At 39.1% G+C, this 20,804-nt stretch overlaps 1 protein-coding gene across 2 annotated transcripts in view; it reads right to left on the reverse strand.

The window, feature by feature from the left end:
- LOC124621850 (phosphoribosylformylglycinamidine synthase) overlaps positions 1–20,804 on the reverse strand; it is a 208,065-nt gene that overhangs the window by 31,250 nt on the left and 156,011 nt on the right. For both annotated transcript variants that reach the window (XM_047147296.1, XM_047147297.1), the window contains 4 exons: positions 19,607–19,872; positions 13,886–14,102; positions 7,556–7,732; positions 7,290–7,454 (listed from right to left, as the gene is read on the reverse strand). In XM_047147296.1, coding sequence (XP_047003252.1) covers positions 7,290–7,454; positions 7,556–7,732; positions 13,886–14,102; positions 19,607–19,872 — 825 coding nt within the window. The remainder of the gene's footprint in view (positions 1–7,289; positions 7,455–7,555; positions 7,733–13,885; positions 14,103–19,606; positions 19,873–20,804) is intronic.

Below are 20,804 nucleotides of genomic sequence, written 5' to 3' on the forward strand. Positions count from 1 at the left end.
TCAGTGTCTTATCTCTGATGTTTTATTTTTTTCCCCACACAGCTTGTAACCTGTGTGCAAATTAATTCTATCAGATTATACTGACAGTGGTATGTGGGTAAATGCAAATCTGTGTGACCACGTTCTTACGCAAGAAAGTAAAATTTGTACATTTCGTTGCGTCACTTTTATAAATTAATGAGCTGCAGGAGTTTAGCACGGGTCTGGATTATATTGCCTGGAATATTTTTATTTTTCAGCCAGAGCACAATATCCTATTTCCTGGTGCTCGCACTTGGTCTTCTCTCTGTAACAACTGAATGATAATTGCCATGGTAATTACAATGACAAACTTGGAAGCAAGGTAGGCAATAATTGTTCAGTGAACCGCTTCTTCAAAATGAGAGCATTCATTTCCAAATGGTAGTCACTACTGGTTTTCTTACATCTAAATACTAGCTTACTCTCAGGAACCAAATCAGAAGAAGAGCCAGCATGTAGAATAAGTATCTGAGAAACTTTTCATATGGGAACTTTAAATCCACCACTACCATCACTGGTTTTCCAGCAGGTATCCATGGGATGATTCTGATTCAACCATGTTTCATCAATGTAACACACTGTAGAGCTACCTCCCCTTCTTGTATCGTGCATCTTTATAAGAGACATGACTCGTGCTGCTTCTGTGTCACTTCTTTCAATGAAAAACTCTCTTCAACATATTTGAAACCAAAAACTATTAAAATTCATTGTACTGACGAGATGCTACCTTTGAATCCAATTTTCTCAGGTATAATTGTAATAAGTTTTTTTGACGTCAGGTATTCACTGCTTATTTACGTTTCAAACATGGAGCACTTTAAAATATTGTAGTCAAAACCTTCCATTTGTGTTACAGGTTTCTTGCAATTTCGATGCTTTCCAGGCGACACGAACAAATTTTCCTGAAGTTTCTACAGCTCTGACACTTTTGTTTACCATTCTCTGTACACTTCTCTTGCCGACTCATGCTTCTGCAGTTCATTCTTGAGTCTTCAAATTGAGAAAAATAGAATTCTCGCTTTCAGATTCACATTTGAAAAAGTTATAGATGTGGAACATAAACCACCTCAACTGCTTGTAAAGCATCTACATCTACATCTACATGATTACTCTACAATTCATAATTAAATGCTTAAATGCCTGGCAGAGGGTTCATTGAACCACCTTCAAGCTACTGTATTTCTCTACTGTTCCACTCTTGAACAGCATCGGAAAACAAAAACACTTTAATCTTCCTGTGAGAGTTCTAATTTCTCTTATTTTATTATGATTATCACTCCTCTCTATGTAGGTAGGCCAAAAAAGTATTTTCACACTCTGAGGAGAAAGCTGTTAACTGAAATTTCATGAGAAGATCCCACCACAACGAAAAAAGCCTTTGTTTTGATGACTGCCACTGCAACTCGCATCTGATAACTGCGGCAGTCTCTCCCCTATTTCGCGACAGTACAAAATGAGCTGCCCATCTTTGAATTTTTTCGATCAATCCTATCTGCTGTGGCTCCCACACCAGACAGCAATACTCCAGAAGAGGGCGGAAAATCGTGGAGTAAGTAGTCCCTTTAGTAGTAGACCTGTAGCATTTTCTAAGTGTTCTACCAATAAATAATAGTCTTTGGTTTGCTTTCCACACAACATTATCTACATGAATGTCATAATTTAAGTTATTTGTAATTATAATCCCTAAGTATTTAATTGAATTTACAGTCTTTAGATTTGTGTGTTTTATCTTGTAAACCGAAGTTTAGCAGTTTCCTTTTAGCACTCATGTGGATGACTTCAGAGTTTTCATTATTTAGAGTCAATAGCCACTTTTCTTACCACAAAATATATTATCTAAATTGTTTTGTAATTTGTTTTAATCATTTGACGACTTTATACAACAGTAAATCACAGCGTCATCTGCAAACAGTCTAAGAGGACAGATCAGATTGTCTCATAAATTGTTTATGAGATCAGAAACAGAAGAAGGCATACAGCACTTCCTTGCAAATGCCAGTTATCACTTCTGTTCTACTTAACGATTTTCCATGAATTACTGCACACTGTGTGACCTTGCTGATAGTCGCACAACTAAGATGACACTCTATAGGAACGCAATTTAACTAAAGTTGCTTGTGAGGTACTTCATCTTTACTGCCTTCACCTTACATACTCATTTAGAAATCACACGAAGATGTCACAGATACACAATCACAGCTATACTGTTACAAGAAAGTAACATCGACATCTGAACACTGTCGCTATGTGAATGAAACTGCATGGTCATTAAATACAGAAACAGCGCAGCATGCGGGAGAGAGATTCTTGCAGTTTAGTTTGTAACTTGCGGGTAGCCACTCAGAGACAGAAATAATCTTATTGGCTGCTAGCAGATACTGGTGGGGGGATGCGCAGAATGGCTGAAAATAGGGCCACCTTCCTATATGATGTGAACTTTAGTTTAGAGAGCGTCTGTGTGCAGTGGGAACTGCGTACCCCCTCACAAATGACATAAATTTGAGGCTAGCATCACCGAATGGGTCTTCTGACAGGAGGAAGGTTCTTGCTCAGTTTGTGCCAATTTGACAATCTCAAACTATAACACCACTTCCTTTGTTACTCCCCATCCCTACACTTGTTCTATAATTGTGTGCTCAAAGCAATGCATTTATTTGTTTCCCAAACTCTGAGCTCTATGTTGACTGGAATACACTAATTATAACTCTTAAGGTATCAAGTATAATATCCAAATAGCGAAAGGCCAGCTGCAACTTGTACAGAAACCAGACTGCTGTTGCAAGAATCAAAGAACGTGACAGCAAAGCAGTAGGTGAGAAGAGAGCAAGCAGTGAAGGAAACCAAAGAGAAATTTGGAAAGATAATTAAAGTTCTGGGGCAAGCAACAGAATTTCGAAGACTTACTGAGGGCATTGTAATACTGTCAGAGAAGGTCAAGGACCTGGAAAATCTGTTGAATGGAATGGACAGGGTCTGCACAAAGAGGTTGTAAGAGGAACATAATCATAACTAAAATAACAGTAAGGAGTGTAACTGAATTATATCAGATGATACTAGGGCAATTAGATTAAGAAATGAGATGCTAAAATTTGTAGAAGCGTTCACTAGCTGGGCTGCAAAATACTGACACTAATGGAAGTAAAGAGGATATAAAATGCAAACAGGCAATAGCTGGAAAACTTTTTTGTCTTTTTCATGTCCTTTAACTCTTTAGAATTACAATCAGGTAGTTTCTTTTGGAAGTATTTCTTTGCCAATGCAGCATTATATGGAACTGAAATGAGGATCAGAAGCAGTAAGGGCAGAAAGAGAATAGAAGCTTCGGAAATGTGGTCCTTCCGAAGAATGCTGAAGACCAGATGGGCAGATCATGTAATTAATGAGGAGGTACTGAATAAAATTTGAGAGATAAAAAAATTATGGCACAAGGTGACAAGGAGAAGAGAGATGTTGTCAGGGCATTTCCTGAGGCACTAAGGAATAATTAATTTTTAATGAAGATGTTGGGGGTATTGTACAGGATGACCATATGGCCAAGTGTCGAATATAGTACACAGATTCAAATGACTGTAGAACAAAGTACTTAAGCAGAGATTTAGAGGCTGTCACAGGATAGACTCTCGTTCAGTTAGCATTGACTGACTTAATTCAATTAAGCTTCATTACCATTATTTTATTTTTATTTATGTTCACTTCATAATTCCCAAGTCGATAGCTTCATGTGTATGCAGTTTTTAGCTGTTTCATCAACAGAAATATATTTGTGTCCTTACTGAATGGTTTTGCGCAAAGAGGCTAGCTCTAAACTTTGAAAAAAACATGGTTCATCCAGTTTTGTACTGTACTCCTCTTAATGTAATATATCAACAAGGAAGAATAAACAGGGTACAGAACTGAAAGATCTTAGGTGTGCATAAAACAAACTGGAAAAACCATAAGTAGAGCTGCTAAAGTGTCTAGAATCGGCTAATTTTGCCAACTTTGGGAATACAGAAATTAGTAAGTTGATGTATTTTGCAAACATTCATTCAATGACTTCTTGTGGGAACATATTCCAGGAAAATGAGTGTGTGGCTCGTGTTCCCGCCATCACGTATTTTACACCCTGTTTTTAATGTACATCCACCTCACTACGTCAATTTAAATTACTAGTGTCACTGAGTTGCTGCTTTGCCCAACTGTGAGCGGCATTAGCAGCGTGCATCGATGTATCCCCTCTCGTAGTATCTTTGCTTGACTGCTATTACTTCCCGGTCATAGGCAGTTCGTTGTGAGTTTGGGCAGCCAGTCAGTTGGGACGCGTCTGGAGCAGAGTCTGGACCTGCCAGTCAGGGAGTTGCAATGCGGTACTAGTGCAGTCGGGCTGGAGCAGCAGTGAGGTCTGCGTCGACATGGTTTGCCCAACCAATCCCGCCACGCATCACTTGAGCCGGGCCACAGCCTTGGTGGATTGTCGGTCGGTCGTCCTACTGGACGACGCATTTAGGCTTGCCAATCATTCATGAGTCGGCTGTGTGTGTGTGTGTGTGTGTGTGTGTGTGTGTGTGTGTGTGTGTGTGCGCGCGCGTGTGTGCGCGCATCGACTCCCGATTTGTCTTCACGTGTGCTTAGTTATTGTTGGGTATCGTTCAGGTCTTCGTGCAAGTGTTTGTCAGGTGGGTTGGCGTTATTTCCTTGACAAGTTATCTTAAATGTTGTCGGCGTACTGGCTCTGAGAGGTTGGTCATCTCACCAGGTGACAGAGCACTTCTGGGCCCCTTCAATTACCATCTTGTGGAAATTGGGTCGGCCCTTTTCTGGTGCAGGGATGTCATTTAGCCAGTGGGCATGTTTCCTCTGCATGGCTGGGTCCGAACCAGAATTTCTGCCATCCTGTGTCTGGAAGTGAGTGGCAGACGCAACAGGAGTGCGGTCGCGACGGAGCAGCAGTCGCGACGGACCAGCAGGCAGTCGGTCGGTTGTTGCGGACGAGGGAAGTTATCTCCATGTGGTGCAGTTGGCTGGGGCCGCTGGCAGCCCCTGCACAGTGTTGGAGTGTGTGTGGATCTGTCCGATCGCTGCAAGCTTCATGGTTCACCGACCCATGACGTCAAAGTTGAGTAGTGGTTTCAACTACCCAAGCCACATCCATTCATGTTGTGGTGGTTTGTTTCGGTGGATTGCTGTTGGGGAGGTTTTCCTGTGAGCAACACCAAGTGTTTCTACTGCAGAAATTTAGGCGCCATGTGGTGCAATTAACTATTTTGGTCAACTACAATTTGAGTGCACCAGTGGAATTTTCTGTCTTGTGGCTGTTAGTGTTCTGGTTACCTGCCCTGGGCACTACGTAAATTCAGGCAGTGTTCTTTTGAATGAAATGAACTATATTACCGTGTTTCAAATTCAAGTGTACCAGCGGAATTTTCTGCCTAGTGGCCATTAGTGTTCTGGTTACCTGCCCTGGCTACTAACGTAATTTCAGGCAGTGTCCTTTCCTCACCTGCTGTCACTGTCCAATATGGTGTGTAATTTTGACAGCTAATACATACTCCATTATGGATTATCACGTTGGTAACCTTTCTGGTTTGAGTTCGCATGTATTGATTGACAGGAAGCAAGTCGCTGTGTCGGTCAGTCTGTAGCTGTCCCCTGGTTGGGTTCCGACGGATCAAGTATAGTTGGGCTCACCACCTGTCTCGCCTAAGTGAACGGGGGCAGACTGACCTCCCTGGAGGCTTCTGAGTGCCACCGGTGTTTAATTATCGGTTGTCAGCTACTTTAAATTCAAGGCTTATGGTTATTATTTTTATTTTCTTAAAATTTTGCAAAATTAATTTTTAAATTTATCTTTCAAGCTTAAACATTGTGGCCTTCTGCCTTTAAAAGATTATGGTAATATATTTTAAAATTTTGAAACTTAGTTGTGGCCTTCAGCAATTGGTATTGCACCTTCCACATGTATGTTCTATCTGCATAGCCTTAAGGCTTTCCACATAGCCATGATATGTTTCTTTATTTATTTGATTTGCCTCTTTAATTGCATTTTAATCTTATTAATTTTTAAGATTTCTGGTTGTTGAACATTCTAGCCTTCTGCCTTTAAAAGTCTATGGTAATACATTCTAAAATTTTGAAATTTAATTGCGGCCATCAGCCATTTGTATTGCACTTTGCATATGTTTGCTGATATTTTTAAAAAATTATTTTATTGCTACCTTAATTGGAATTTTATCTTGTTGATTTGTTATGATTTCTTGTTTGGAGGCCTTCAGCCGTGAAAGAGTTGCATTCGGTAAAGGTCCGGCTATGTGCCACTTTGGTTGTAAAGCTTATTAAATTACAGTTAGAAGGAGAAACTGACCTCAACATTTGGCCCTTTCCAAAATCCTATTACCTGTTCTGCCCAGCGTGTTTAGCGGGTGTATCAGATAATATCTTGCTTAGGCAAAAAGTATTCATTGCACAGAAGAAAGTAATTAGAAATATGAAGTTAACACATATACATCTTGCAGATATCTCTTTAAGCAGCTGGGGATATTAACCACAGCCTCACAGTGCATTTATTCACTTATGAAATTTGGTATCAACAATCCATCTAAGTTTGAGAGTAACAGAGATATTCACAAGCACAATACACCAGAAGAAAAAATGTTCTGCATTACCCTATAATGAACATAATTTTGGCATAGAAAGGGATGAAATATGTAGCTACTAAACACTGACAATCTACCCACGGAAATAAAATGTCTGACAGATACCAGAAGTGTCTTCAAATGTACATTAAAGATGGTTATCCTTGACTATTACTTATGCATCACACAGGAATTCTTGAGAAGAGTATTATTATTATTATTAATTGTAAGTTATATCTATGTGTTCTTTGTTTTTACTGTCAACATGTTCCACATCACAACTTTTACCATGAATTTGATCTATGTAACAACTAACTACAGTAACTAACTAACTCTTGTCCAGTGCAGTCCCCAACAATCAGTCTTTCCTTCGTATCCCGTCAGGTAAGTATCCCCTGCCCCGGGGTTCCAGGTGACTTTTCCAAACTCTACGCCTTTCCCTAAACCTCACCAGTCCTTTTCTTTTACTCCTCTTCCTTCCGCCACAAGAAGGAGCCACTGTCTCCGAAAGCTAGCAAACTGTAATACCTTTCATTTATGTGTTCTCCTGCTGCCACTTGTTGAGTAGATTTTTTGCTATACAATTACTTATCAATCCTTATACTGACATGATAAATTAACACATTCCATTCGGCTAAGTTGTAACTGCCACAATACCTGCAGGAAGTGTTCCGATCCAGCCGAGTAAGCTCATTAGTTGGCAGCCGTTACAAACTCCCAGGCTAAAAGTGTCTTCTCTGGCAGCAAATGCCTGGAACTGAGCTCTGAGTGAAGGGTGAAAGAGCAGGCTTGCAGCCCAGCCTTTTGCTGATCCAAGAACATCTGAAACCATTAAAAATAAAAAGAGAAATAAAAATACAAAACACATTTACTGAAGTATACAAGTTCTTCAGGGGATGATGAAGAAGAAAAATACAACATACCTGCATAGCTAAAACCACCAGGAAATATTACTCCTCTGAAAATATCAACAGTCACTTTCTTATCAAGTAAGTCTTGCATAGTCACATCCCAAACTTCAAAGCCAGCCATATGAAGTGATGCTGCCATCTCCCGATCACCATTAATTCCTTCTTCACGAATTACGGCAACACGCTGAACTGTGAATTTAATTTTAGTCTGATTATTGTTACATAAATCTACAAAGTATTTTATATAACTTAAAAAGACTATTACAAGGCAAATACAAATTTGATAAACTGTAAAAGGAGAGAATATCAAATGAAATGAATTAATTATCAGATAGTCAGTCATTTATATTTTTTAGAATTCCATCAATATATTGTTATTCACCAAGATATATTGAAATTAAGAAATTAAAGTGTGTTCTTCTGGGTTTGGTAATATAAGCAACCATTTATTAATGGAACTTTTCCTGACTGCCTGAAATATGCTAAAATTCAGCCACTGTACAAGAAACAGGACAAAGAAAACTGTCGAGTTTCCAGATAATTTTACTTTTGCTGGCTTTTTCAATTTTTTAGGGTATAGTAATATACAGGATGGAACACAGCAAAATCAAAAACACTTCGAGGAGTTGCAGACGATGTCTTGAGGAACATGCTGGAGACAGGAACATCTATCCAGAAATATCATCCAACCACACTACAGAGCTTTGAAGTTGCAGGGGCCAATGGCTGCTGTTAGGCTACCCGTTCAGCAGCAAATGTGAGTTTTTATGCTGATGCACTACCAGCAGAAGTTCTGACAATGGTCCTCACAGCATTCACTGTGTTAGACAATGCTAAATGAGTTCATGCCTGTCACAACAACAGCTCACCCCTAAAACTTAGACAGACACTCTGTAGTGTTGCTGGACAATGTTCCTGGACATGGGTTGCTACCTCAGTATGTTTCTCAAGTCACCTTCTACAATTCCTCAAAGTTTCTTGGTAGTGTTTTGTTGCTTTTTCATAACCATCAGACTAAAAATTACATATTGTTGAAGTCTCAGTTTGACAGTATTATGAAAATGATGGTTACTAATCACCATATAAGAGATGCTGAGTCACAGATAGGCACAACAAAAAGACTATCAAACAAGTAAGCTTTCGGTCCAAAAGGATTTCATTGCAACTAGACAACACACACACACACACACACACACACACACACACACACGCAGCTCTGGCATATGACCACTGCCGAGGTCAGACTTCTCTGGTCATGTGTCTGTGAGTTGCATTTGTGTGTGTGTGTGTGTGTGTGTGTGTGAGAGAGAGAGAGAGAGAGAGAGAGAGAGAGAGAGAGAGAGAGAGAGTTGCCTAGTTGCAATGAAATACTTTTTGACCAAAAACTTACTTGTTTGACAGTCTTTTTGTTATTTTGTTATGCCTATCTCTGACTCAGCATCTCAGCTATATGGTGAGTAGCAACCATTCTTCTCATCCTGGATTCTCTACTGTTTGGAGCCTCAGATTGGATTGCTAAAAAGGTTCTGATACTGAGAGTGTAATCAATTCATTAGACAATAAATTACAGGCTACCAGTACATCCTGTGACCTTACAAAGACATTTGACTGCATATATATGTATTGGAATTATACAGAATATACTGTGCATACTCCACAAATGATGCAATTCCACTGACTCAAACTTCGTAATATTATGAGGACATACATGACAATATATCTCCAAAACTATTCTCAGCAATCTTGGAAAAAACATCATCTAAATTGAATTGAGAAACGATGGGGATCCAAGATCTGGGAAAGACATTAAATAAACTGAGATGTGTTGTTGATATTGTTCTATTTGCAAATAGTATAGAATAGATAATATTCTTCTCGGGTACGCAGCCGGATCATAACGTCTTCATGACACAATATTTCCGCGGTCCAACTGGCCGCCATCTTCAGGTGAGAGTGCTGGTGCATGATCTCGCCGGAACTGACTTACTAGCGCAAGCGGCGGCCCATATATAGGCCGCAGAAGACCCGCAACGCGTGCGCGAGAATGTGCCGTAACTGCCCTCTAGCGCAGTGAACATACCGCGCCGCCAGTGGTGGAAATAGGCGAAATCGAAATTAAAAAATTTTTTGTTCAAGCAGAATGGCTATACAGATAAACAGATCCATTGTGCTTTCCAGTTTGGACCTTCGCCTGAACCACCAGTAGATACCTGCAAATCGGTGGCTTTTCTGCCTTTTGCTGGGAGCATTTCCTCGAAGATAGGAAGAATTCTGAAAAGATACCATATCAAAAGTATTTTTCAGCCGCCAGCCAAGATTAGAGCGCTCCTTCGCTCTGTAAAGGATGACTTGGGTTTGAGGAAGCCCGGTGTGTACAAGATCCCTTGCCACTGTGGGAAGGCTTATATTGGTCAAACAATCCGGACCATTCAGCACCGATGTGTTGAGCATCAGTGGCACAGACGGCTGCTTCAATCTGAGAAATCTGCAGTGGCGGAGCACTGTCTCACCGAGGGACACAGAATGCTCTATGACGAGACACAAATGGTTGCCCCTGCATCTCGCTATTGGGGCTGTGTTTTAAAAGAATCCATAGAGATTCGTTTATCTGACAATCTTATTAATAGAGACAAGGGTTATCTTTTAAGTAAGACTTGGGACCCGGTGTTATCTGACATTAAAAAACAACGGTCTGTGTTTCGATCATCGGAATAAAAAATTTTTTAATTTTTGACAGCGATATTTCGATTTCGCCTATTTCCACCACTGGCGGCACGGTATGTTTACTGCCCTAGAGGGCAGTTACGGCACCTTCTCACGTACGTGTTGTGGGTCTTCTGCGGCCTATATATGGGCTGCCGCTTGCGCTAGTAAGTCAGTTCCGACGAGATCGTGCACCAGCATTCCCACCTGAAGATGGCAGCCAGTTGGACCGCGGAAATATTGAGTCATGAAGGCGCTACGATCTGGCTGCATACCCGAGAAGAATATTATCAATTATTACGCCGGGAAAGCCTTCGTAGCCACAGTATAGAATACATTCAAATATTAGTTAGCGAATTTGTGTTAGTCTGATTTGAAGTTGATCTAAAAATGAATTTTGACAAAACCAAGATCATGATGAAATAAATGGACCAACTGCAAAGGATCACAAATGTGTCTATCTGGGACAGTCTGTAAATATGAAAGCAGATTTGAAACTAGAAATATTTTGACAAGTTGAACTTAAGGAAGATACTCTTCAGTTTCCGAGTCTAAGAAGTCAGCTGAGCTGAAGGAAACAGTTTTTGACCAATGTATACTACCAATAATAATTTATGGCTGTGAGACACAAATATTTAATGAGTTCATCATTAGAAAACTCATACAGAAGTGGAAAGATCAATATTGTGCTATACAAAGAAAGAAAGAAACAGAGAAAGAAACAAAGAAAGACAGCAGTAGATATCAGATGTAAAACAAACAGAAGTAAGATAATGGAATACCTTGAAATGGCAGTGGGCTGATCATGTTGTTTGAAGGAAATATGACCACATAATTGGTAGAAATGGAATAATCAGCTGGTACCCTATACTGTGAGCTGACTCAAAGAGGTCACATCTCCAAGCGATTGAATTGGCTCTCTCCTTGAAATCCCATCTGTCTCTAATCTGGGCACACTTTTACAATTACACTTTTACAATTTACTACAGTCCCTACACCCTCCTGCTTAACAGTATATTTACATCATCACTAAGTTTGTTGTAAATAGTCCACACAGTTCACAAGGAACAATGATGTACATAATTACAATAACAGAAGGAAAATGGCATTCAGAAGAATTTCTGTTATTGTAATGTGTAAAAGGTGGCAGGTAGGAATTACTAACTCACATCATCTGTGAAATTACCCCCCCCCCCCCCCCCCAAACACACACTTATAAATGTTCAGCATGTAGCCATATTTACAAATTAATTTGTGATGTGAATGTGAAGTGACTCATTCCACAACATTATGATTTGTCATGCAAACTGATCCATGGAACGTGAAACTAACGAATCAACCAACCAACCATCGTCATTATTGCCCTACATAATTACATTACACATTTAGCTGCCTCTGATCAGTTTGTTTTGACACTGTCGAAGATGCTATCTGAGCTACTTATGTCTCACTTCCACATGCAAGAATCGCTACCCACCAAAAGACCTGTCACTCTCGTGCAGCCTCCTGGCTACTCCTAATAGTTCCAAATCCTGCCTTACTGATACAATTCATTTCCCAAATACTCAGAAATCTACACTGAGTATCTCTTGTACAAAATGTCAAGCACAGTTTCTCTGGCATTTCTGGAGAACTTTGCAATGTGCAGGTGGAATGGTCCCAAAAAAAATAGGTGCTTTGTGCGGTGCCGTGTTGTTGGAAAATATTGGTTTCTGTCTTAACACAGCGAAAATATTTTTCAAATGGGAAATTTGTATGCCCATTTGATAGTGAGGTCTTAAATAGCATAGCGGTAAATTTTATATAATGATATGGGTCAATTGGGACTGCTAAACGTGAAGAACAAGTAGTCTACCAACAAACACATAGTGCTGCTGTACAGCAGTGGCAGACAGGCAGCTCTACGCAGACTGGAACTTGAGGCGAGGATGGGTAGTCAGGCGAGGAAGGCGTAGCCCACTAATATTTACCAAAACGATCAGCTATAGAGGCCAGTTCATTAAATCAAATATTACAGTAGAGTCTTCCATTGACACTGGATGTTAGAAGAAACACATGGTGGGCAGTATTTGTTTCAGCTGATACCACCTGTAGATAGACAGTTTATGTACAATGGATGTATGTGTTTGTGTCCCCGTGTAGCTCTACAATCGAGCTTCAGGCAAACTTGGTACGTATATGACTTATTACACTGTTGGGTAAGCCTCTCCCATCAGCCTTAAGGTGGGGTTGGGGTGTGGGAGAGGGGACATAAGAGTAATCGAAAAAGATCTACAGCAGTACCAAATCTACAAGCCAACTGGCAACAGCACAATTCTAATAACATTTTACATTTAACACTGGAATTTCAAACAAAGTTGTTGTAAAAATTTTTACACTATAGAAAGATTTCCTTGCTCTTCCTCTATGATAAGCTAATCAGCCCAGCAATGCCCCACAGGGCAAACTATAAGCAAGCCCTCCTCCTACTAACCAGGCACCTTAGTCCTTTCTAAATGTGCAATCCTCGACTCCAGGCCCAGGTTTAATCATGTCAGTTTTGTCAAAGATCTGCTATTCTATACTTTTGCCCCTCTATGGAAGGATTTCTTCACCACACACAACTGTCGGTAGTCATCACACATATGGAACTAACCGCTGTCTACAATTGTGTGATTGTAACCACAGGGAAGTGTCTAGTGTAAAAAGATACTAGAGTTTTCTCACCGCTGTATCAACCACCTAAGTGATTAAAAGTGACACAACGTAGTACTTATGTAAGGTACATTGAAATTATTTTAATGTCTATTCAGATACTTTTATTGGTGTATTATGATAATATGTAAATTGTGAGCTTAATAAATGTCTTCTGATTTCTATGTCATGCTGAGTACATGGATGTTGCAACATTCCGATGACCTTAAGAACATTTTGTGTAATTTTAAGATTTCCTGTCGAATGATTGTTTTGAAATGTTCTAGGGTATACAACCACGTGACATCATTCAAATGGTGCACTATAATATCAGGAAGCCATCTTGCTGCCATATTCCGATGACCCCGAAGACGGACTATATTCTACATGAGTTATTATAGCACGAAGTTGTTAAGAGATTTAAGCATTTCTGGGACAGCATTTTATGAGAATCTGAAGAGATCTGGCAACATGAACTGCCTTTTCCAAGTAAGTAAAGCTTGGGACCCAGCACTGAGTATGCTCAAAGCAGCAAAGCAGAAAGACAACCTGTGGGGAGATCCAGTCATGGTACATCACTTGAAGACCTCATTTAGATGTGGTTCCCCTGCTGTGGTGACACGGAGGTTGAGGGCCACAACTTGTGTCTCCTCCATGTCACCAGAGGAGCCACAGCCACGTATTGAGGACTTGAGGTTGACAGCAGTAGGCACAGGTATACGAGATAGCATCCATTGGGAGATGATAAGTCATCAGGGCCACATGAAGATGGCAACATGTCAGCTTGCAGAAATATTGCACCATTTGGATCACGCCACATTTCAAAATGAGAACAATTTTATTACAAACACTCCTTTCCTACTTATAAACATGTACATTGGCAGTAACGTGGCGGTAAGTGCTGGCCGGCCAATGTGCTGCCTCCTAATTTTACAGTGAGTTGCGCTCTCGATGCAATCCCCACACCTGATGACAAGCTGACTGCCACGTCAGGGTTCCTATTGGGGTCGAACGTGAGCCGGTACTTGGGTGCCCTCCTCCTTGCCAGATTCTCGAACTCCTGCCGGACGCAGTCCGGGTTCGCCTGCCGTCTCTCCAGCTGGTAGCTTGTCTCCTCCCACACTCTGAACAGTGAGTACACGTCACTCTTCAGAGCGAGGTTTCCATTTACAAGTATCTTCACCTGAAAAATGCACCCATAAAAGTCAACAATGTTATTCTCCTCTCACTGTGCCGAGTGCAGTGACAAAGAATTTGAACCAACAGCACATACACAATGTTTCCCTATATCTCTGCTCCGGGTAATGCAGAAGCATTTAAAATTGCTTCCCAGTATCACTGGGTTATGTCCATTAAATATGAAATTCATTGATTTTTTTTTCTCTCTAATCTTGAATCAAGGTTTTTATGCATAAAAGATTTTTTAAGGTAAGACTTGCTTAAACTATGATATTAATTATAATATGATAAATACTGATAATAATGGTAGTAATAAGAGTGAAAAGGAGATTTCAGACAAATCTGAATATATCCAAGTCCTCAGTTGTTATTAATTTTTCTGTCATAAGCTAACTGCAATTAATTCTAACAGCAGTTACATTAGGAATAACTGACACATAATAGCTGCTGCAGGAGGTGGCCATAGAAACAAACATATATGTAAGGCTATTTAGAATATCTGTAGGCTACTGACAAATAACTAATAGCTCTAAAGCAAAAAAACATGGCTAAACTACAGCTATTACCAATAATAGTTCACAACTGTGGAGAAAGAAAATGTGGATCATTGACACTGCCATGCAGGCGGTAGCAGAATCGACAAGTAAAACTTGCCAGATGGGAGAACTCCAGAATCGAACTACAGTGTCTGTAACCAGTAAAAGTGGTCCCAGTAGTTCTCTGCACACTGGGAGCACTGTCAGAGTATCTTAGCAAACCACTGAAAATCAGTGGCACTGATAAAATGTCCATCTGCCAACTACAAAAAGCCACTTTACTGGAATCTGCACATATTATCTGCTCATACATCATGCAGTCCAAGATGTTTTGTAAATGTCAAACTAATGATAAAATATGAGATCTGGCACAGTGGACTCATTTGCTGTGTTTTTACTGCAATAGTAGTAGTACTAGCAGCAGCAGCAGCAGCAGCAGCAGCAGTAGTAGTAGTAAAAATAAAAGACAAAAGCTTCTGTAGGTGTACAAAAGTGACTTCTAAGAAAGGTAATTTGAAGTACTGACCCAGCTAGGGCCTGAGGAAATAGAGTAAGGCGATACGAGTAACAACAGGAACCAACTGTTTTTGTGCACAAGTCATTCACTGTCTTTTAAGGTTGAAGGGTGCTTCACCTCTCTGATATAGTAAGGAAGATCACTCCAAAACGTTGTTCCTACTACTGAAAATGATTTAGAGCAGGCAGTTGGGTTATGCATTTTGTCGGAAAAGATTTGGTTGCCCTGAAGGGAATGAGTGTTTCTGTTGTGAAAAGACAAGACAAGAGTTCAAAGTCGAAGACAGATACAAAGGACTGCATACATCAATCAAATGGTAGAACAGACAGAGGTTATTGAAATCTCTGCATTTTCCAGGATGTAGCCAGGATAGCCGAGAGTAAGGTTGTGAAATATGATCAATAAATCAAATGTCATGGATATATTGCACATGGAAGGTTGTGACCATACTGTGAGATTTTCTAACAGACATTGCACAAGAACCGCTGTAATCAGCAATCATTGATACCAGCTTTTGTATTAAGACAAGCTGAAAATTAATGGCTTCGAATTTTTTATGTGAAAATTCTTAAAGCTTTTTAAATAAAATAAATGTTACTAAAATTCTACATCTTTATTCTTAATTCTAAATATTTGTAATTTTCTGTCACTGCAGGCCTCCGAATTGTGGTGTGTAATCATGGCAGTGTGCAAGAAATAGCATGCTGTAATCGAGTTTCGAATTTGAAGAGTCTTTCCACATATGGAGCACAGTCTCCGTCAGTATGACAATGCCAGACCACAGATGAGTGCTGTGACGTCTGCAACAATACAATGCCTTCGGTTCACTGTCCTGACTTGACTCTGCCCAATTTTCATCCCTTTCCAAAACTTAAAGAACACCTTCAAAGACTTCACTTTGATAGTGATGAAGTGGTTCAACGGAAGTGAGGTTATGGCGCCATGAACAAAGTCAAACATTCCACAGCGACAGTATGAACACAAACAGGTCTCTCATTGAGAGAAATGTGTTCATTGCCAGGATGACTATATAGAGAAACAAATATGTTACATGAAGAATAAAGATGTAGAATGTCCTCAACATTTTTTTATTCAAAAAGCTTTAACAGTTTTCACATAAAAAACTTGAAGGCATTGCTTTTCAGCATGCCCTCGTACAACTTTGTTTTTCAGTTCTGGAAGGAAGGGCTTCTTATATTTTTGTAAGGCAAGGAGAGATACTGATGCCCTCTAAGTGGCATTCAGTTTAGTTTAGGTTTGCCAAGCATTAATGACTACAAATTAGACACTAGACAGTAAAAATTAACTGCTACTAGATTTTGAGGAGGAAAGAGTATATGACATTCCTGTACATGTGTAAGTTTTTTTTAAGAAAAAAGGAAGAAGAAGAAGAAGAAGAAGCTGCTGAGATATTAATCACCAAAACCACATGTAGTAGTCGACATTCAACATCAAATGTACAAAACAAATTTGGGCATTCTACAGCAAGGAACAAACAAATTGACAATGGGATAAGGTTAATGGGTTGATATCCGTGCAGTGAGGGTGAAAGGTACCTATTTGAAAATGATTATATTCCTGTGATATATGTGTTTAAGATTGGACCTTGAAGCAGATTCCCATGGATATACTGTTAGAATCAAATTTTAAATTATGTTTCTGCCATCTGTTCTGGTTTCTGCTACAATGACTGTGCAAAAAAGAAATACACCCACTTATACATGGAACGGAAATGAAAGTTTCATTAATGTTGAAGTGAGATGCACTCTTGGTAAAATTGCTACAATACTGGAAACATGAATGAAAAATATAATACATTCTACAAACCTTCACCACCGTCTTTCAATAGCCCTTTTTCATTAAAAAAAAAAATTACAGTAAGAAGTGCAGTAGTATTAAAAGAGAAAATGTTGGATAACTAATGATATAGGATATCATGTAACAGTTAGGTAATATGAAGGACAGTCACAGAATTTAACTACAAACAGTAATCAAAATCTGTCTATGGGGTCTGGTTTAAGGTGCCAGAATAAATAACCAACATCAACAAACAAGAAATATTCTGAACATCAATGGGCTAACGTACAGTGGAAGTTACATTAAGATTTCTGGCCACTGGGGAAACATTTCTGTACATTCATTGGCCTTTGCAACAAGAATTGCTGCAAATACTTTATTTATAATAAATAACATTGACTTCTGAGATAATAGTTCAACTGAATGAAATTTGGAAAATTTAGAGAGTTCTGAAAAGACAGACTGTCTGAGCACCACTTAGCCGCAGGCTTAGATAAGTTACATATAAAAGATGACACTCTAGCATCCTACTCATGCAGAACTAAAATGAGAAAAGGAGGAATTGTTACATACAGTAAGACAGAATACAAGTTCTAAAACATTAAGACAAGCAAATTTTGTAGTGATTGGCACATTGAAGTGTGTACTCGTGAATTAATACTGACAAATAGTGCACTTTTAATTATAACTGTATGTAGATCCTCACTTGGAATTTTTCGACTGTTTATGACCAATCTGGATTCCTTACTGCTATCTGCTTTATCTATGAGTGAGCGTTCCATTTCTTATCCTTACAAAGTATTACACCCAGGTATTTGTATGAGTTGACAAATTTCAACTGAGACTCATTGATACCACAGTCACATATACTACATTTCAAAATTTTGTGAAGTGTGCATTTTTAATTTTCTGAACAGTTAAAGCAAGTTTCCAAACATAGCACAACTCTGAAGTGTTATCAAGCTCTGACAGGGTGTTTGCAGAGTTTTTTTCTCGAGACAGAACTTTGTTATAGATAACTACGTTATCTGCAACAAGTCTGAGGTTACTATTAATAGTCTGCAAGGTCATTAATTTACAACACAAATGCAAGCGGCCCAATACACTTTTCTGGAGCACACCTGAAGCTCATTCTACAACTGTTAAGAAGTTTCCATGACAGATAACATGCTGTGTGCTCCCTACCAAGAAGTTCTAAATCCAGTTTCAAAAGTTGTTTGGCATCCCAAATGTTAATACTTTCATTAGTAAGTGTTGGCATGGTATTGCATAAGTTGCTTTTTATAAGTTTCCATAGAAATTACTGCTGGCTGGGAAGTTATACAAAAGGAACTTCCTAATTATTTAGAGAATGTTGTGAAAGAAGACAGTCCCCCACAGCTGGAACAATGCCACAATTACTCTCCTCCAGAAAGAAATAGACAGACAAGGCATTGAAAATGCTGACTTACCAACCTCCTCTCTGTATGGGACAAATACTCACAAAAATTGTCATTTACTACACAGAAAAAACCTATTTATCAGGCACAGGGATAAGCTGGCTGTAGAAATGAACATAGGACAATAGGCCATTTGGAAGCTGTGTACAAACTGATGGAATTGAGAAATGGGTATGATTCACAACTCTGTGCGAGATTCATCTGAAGAAGATTAGTGTTAACACCATTGAGAAACAAGACCTGATTTGTGGCCTATGTTAGTAAATTGAAGAGTATACATGAGGCGTGGTCAAAAAGTTTTAAATATCTCTTTGAAAAAGTAAGATTGTGTAGCTAATTTTTATTTGCCTGAAGTCCCAGTACACATTGAAGTCTCCGTGCCACAGTACTCTATCACACCACTGGACGAGCCAAAACAAAATGAGGCGGCCTACTGTTAAAGTGGAGCACCATGCTGTAGTTTGTTTCTGTCAGCAGTGAAAATGTTGCATCTATGTAAAGTTGATGACTTCTTTAAAAAAAGTGAGGGTTTCTCAGTGAGCAATGGAGGAAATGTGTATTGGGAATTATTTGGAGACAGGAAAACAAACTAATGGACTAGAAAGGAAAAGAAACTAATTGACCAGTGAACAGACACAAATGGAAAATGCAATTACAGCCACAATGAAAATGAAGTAGAGGTGGGTGGCACATGCAGCCATGCAGGTATGTGAGTCAGGGATGGTGTTTTCTGGATTACGGGATATAAAACGACCTCGACAATGACCCAGTGGAATGCAGATAGATGACTTTGGAAAATCTGTGGGTGTGATACAGACACATTATGTCCTTGAACGACTCCACTAATGATATCTCCCAAATCTAAAATGTTATCACCTTCCATGATTGTTTGAATAATTCCACACCCCTACTTGCATTCTTACTGTGAAATACATCAAAACAGTTATTTATAACAGCTTTAATTGTATAAAACATTTCCTTTTCTACAACTATATTGTGATTTGCATAAATGCTTTGGGTGGATCACAAAAAATACCAACTGGTGATAATGTTAAATAGATCTTGTAATATTTGATAATGCATAGTGGCTGTAGTTAATACTTGTGTGTTTCACAAGACAACTCATCTCTTCACAAACACTAGATTCTTCTCAAGCAATGAACAGATAATTCCTATTACTCAGCAGATTTAGTAGAATAACAGAAAATAAAGTTTGTACCGGTGACTCGATTCCATAGCCAACAGAATCTCCAATGTAGTGGCACGGGACACCGCAGTTCTTGAATGATGTGGCAACATAATCTCGGAATTTTAGATCTACTTCGAGCACCCAACCGACTTCCTCAGCAAACAAAATGTCGACGGGGTCTCCTTTCTTGTGAGTTATGTCCAAATTCAGTCCACTGATGCCACAGAATGCCATCTCCAGAAGACACGTAATCAGACCACCATCGCTTATGTCATGACCAGACAGGACTCTGCCCTCTGAAATGAGACAAGAGGTACTCACTACACACAGAGTTCTCAGTAAAATTAAGATTAAATGTACAGTGCAAAGTAAGAGACCGAGATTCATCTAATAAACTAACAATACAGCTGGCTACATCATGGAATTGTTAACATGTATGTGTTGTCACGTCTTAATTTTTTTCTTACACTGATCATGGCAATAAGAATAAAAATCACTCAATGAAAGAAAGTAACTTAATATAATCCCATTCAATAACAAAATCAGTTGTTAATAATCTAAATGATTCCAGTTTCTTTGAGTCTTTTATATGTATTGTAACACAGAACTAAACACCCACTTCTTTTTAACGAAATTTATGTATTGCTATAGCAATTGTTAAAAATATTCATTTTACAAAATTTTCCATAGGAAAGTGTTTCACTTCACAAAATAATTTATTTAAATTATAATTTTATTTTCTGTTGACTATATTCTCACACACATATTCACTTGTATTAATTCTATCCACTGCAAAATACGAAGGGTCATTATTACAACAATACTGTAAAAAGCATACATTGTCTGAAGTCAATATACGGGCTGGTGTTGGTCAAAGAATTAGTTGTTATGCACTAATAATGAAGTTATTGTGGCTGTTCTTGTTGTTGTCAGTTGCAGATGTTCAGAACAAAGATACAAGCGTAGAGGATTTGCACTGAACGGGAATGATTTACTAGCCTGATCAACAGTCATGGACACTCTCAATTTGTCAAGTTAGGTGTGTGTGTGTTTGGATCTGATGGGCGCCCAGTGGCAAGGTCATCAGCGCCCTTACACTTTTAAAAACAAATGAATGTGGAGATGAACTAAAAGTGTTGTACATGCATGCACTCAAAATGACTAGAGTCATTCTGTATCACAAGCACTCTCACACGCACTAAACCCAATTAGGAGGGAAGAGAGCTAA

This window comes from Schistocerca americana, chromosome 7 (genome assembly GCF_021461395.2).
Source record: "Schistocerca americana isolate TAMUIC-IGC-003095 chromosome 7, iqSchAmer2.1, whole genome shotgun sequence".
NCBI classification, from domain to species: Eukaryota; Metazoa; Arthropoda; class Insecta; order Orthoptera; family Acrididae; genus Schistocerca; species Schistocerca americana.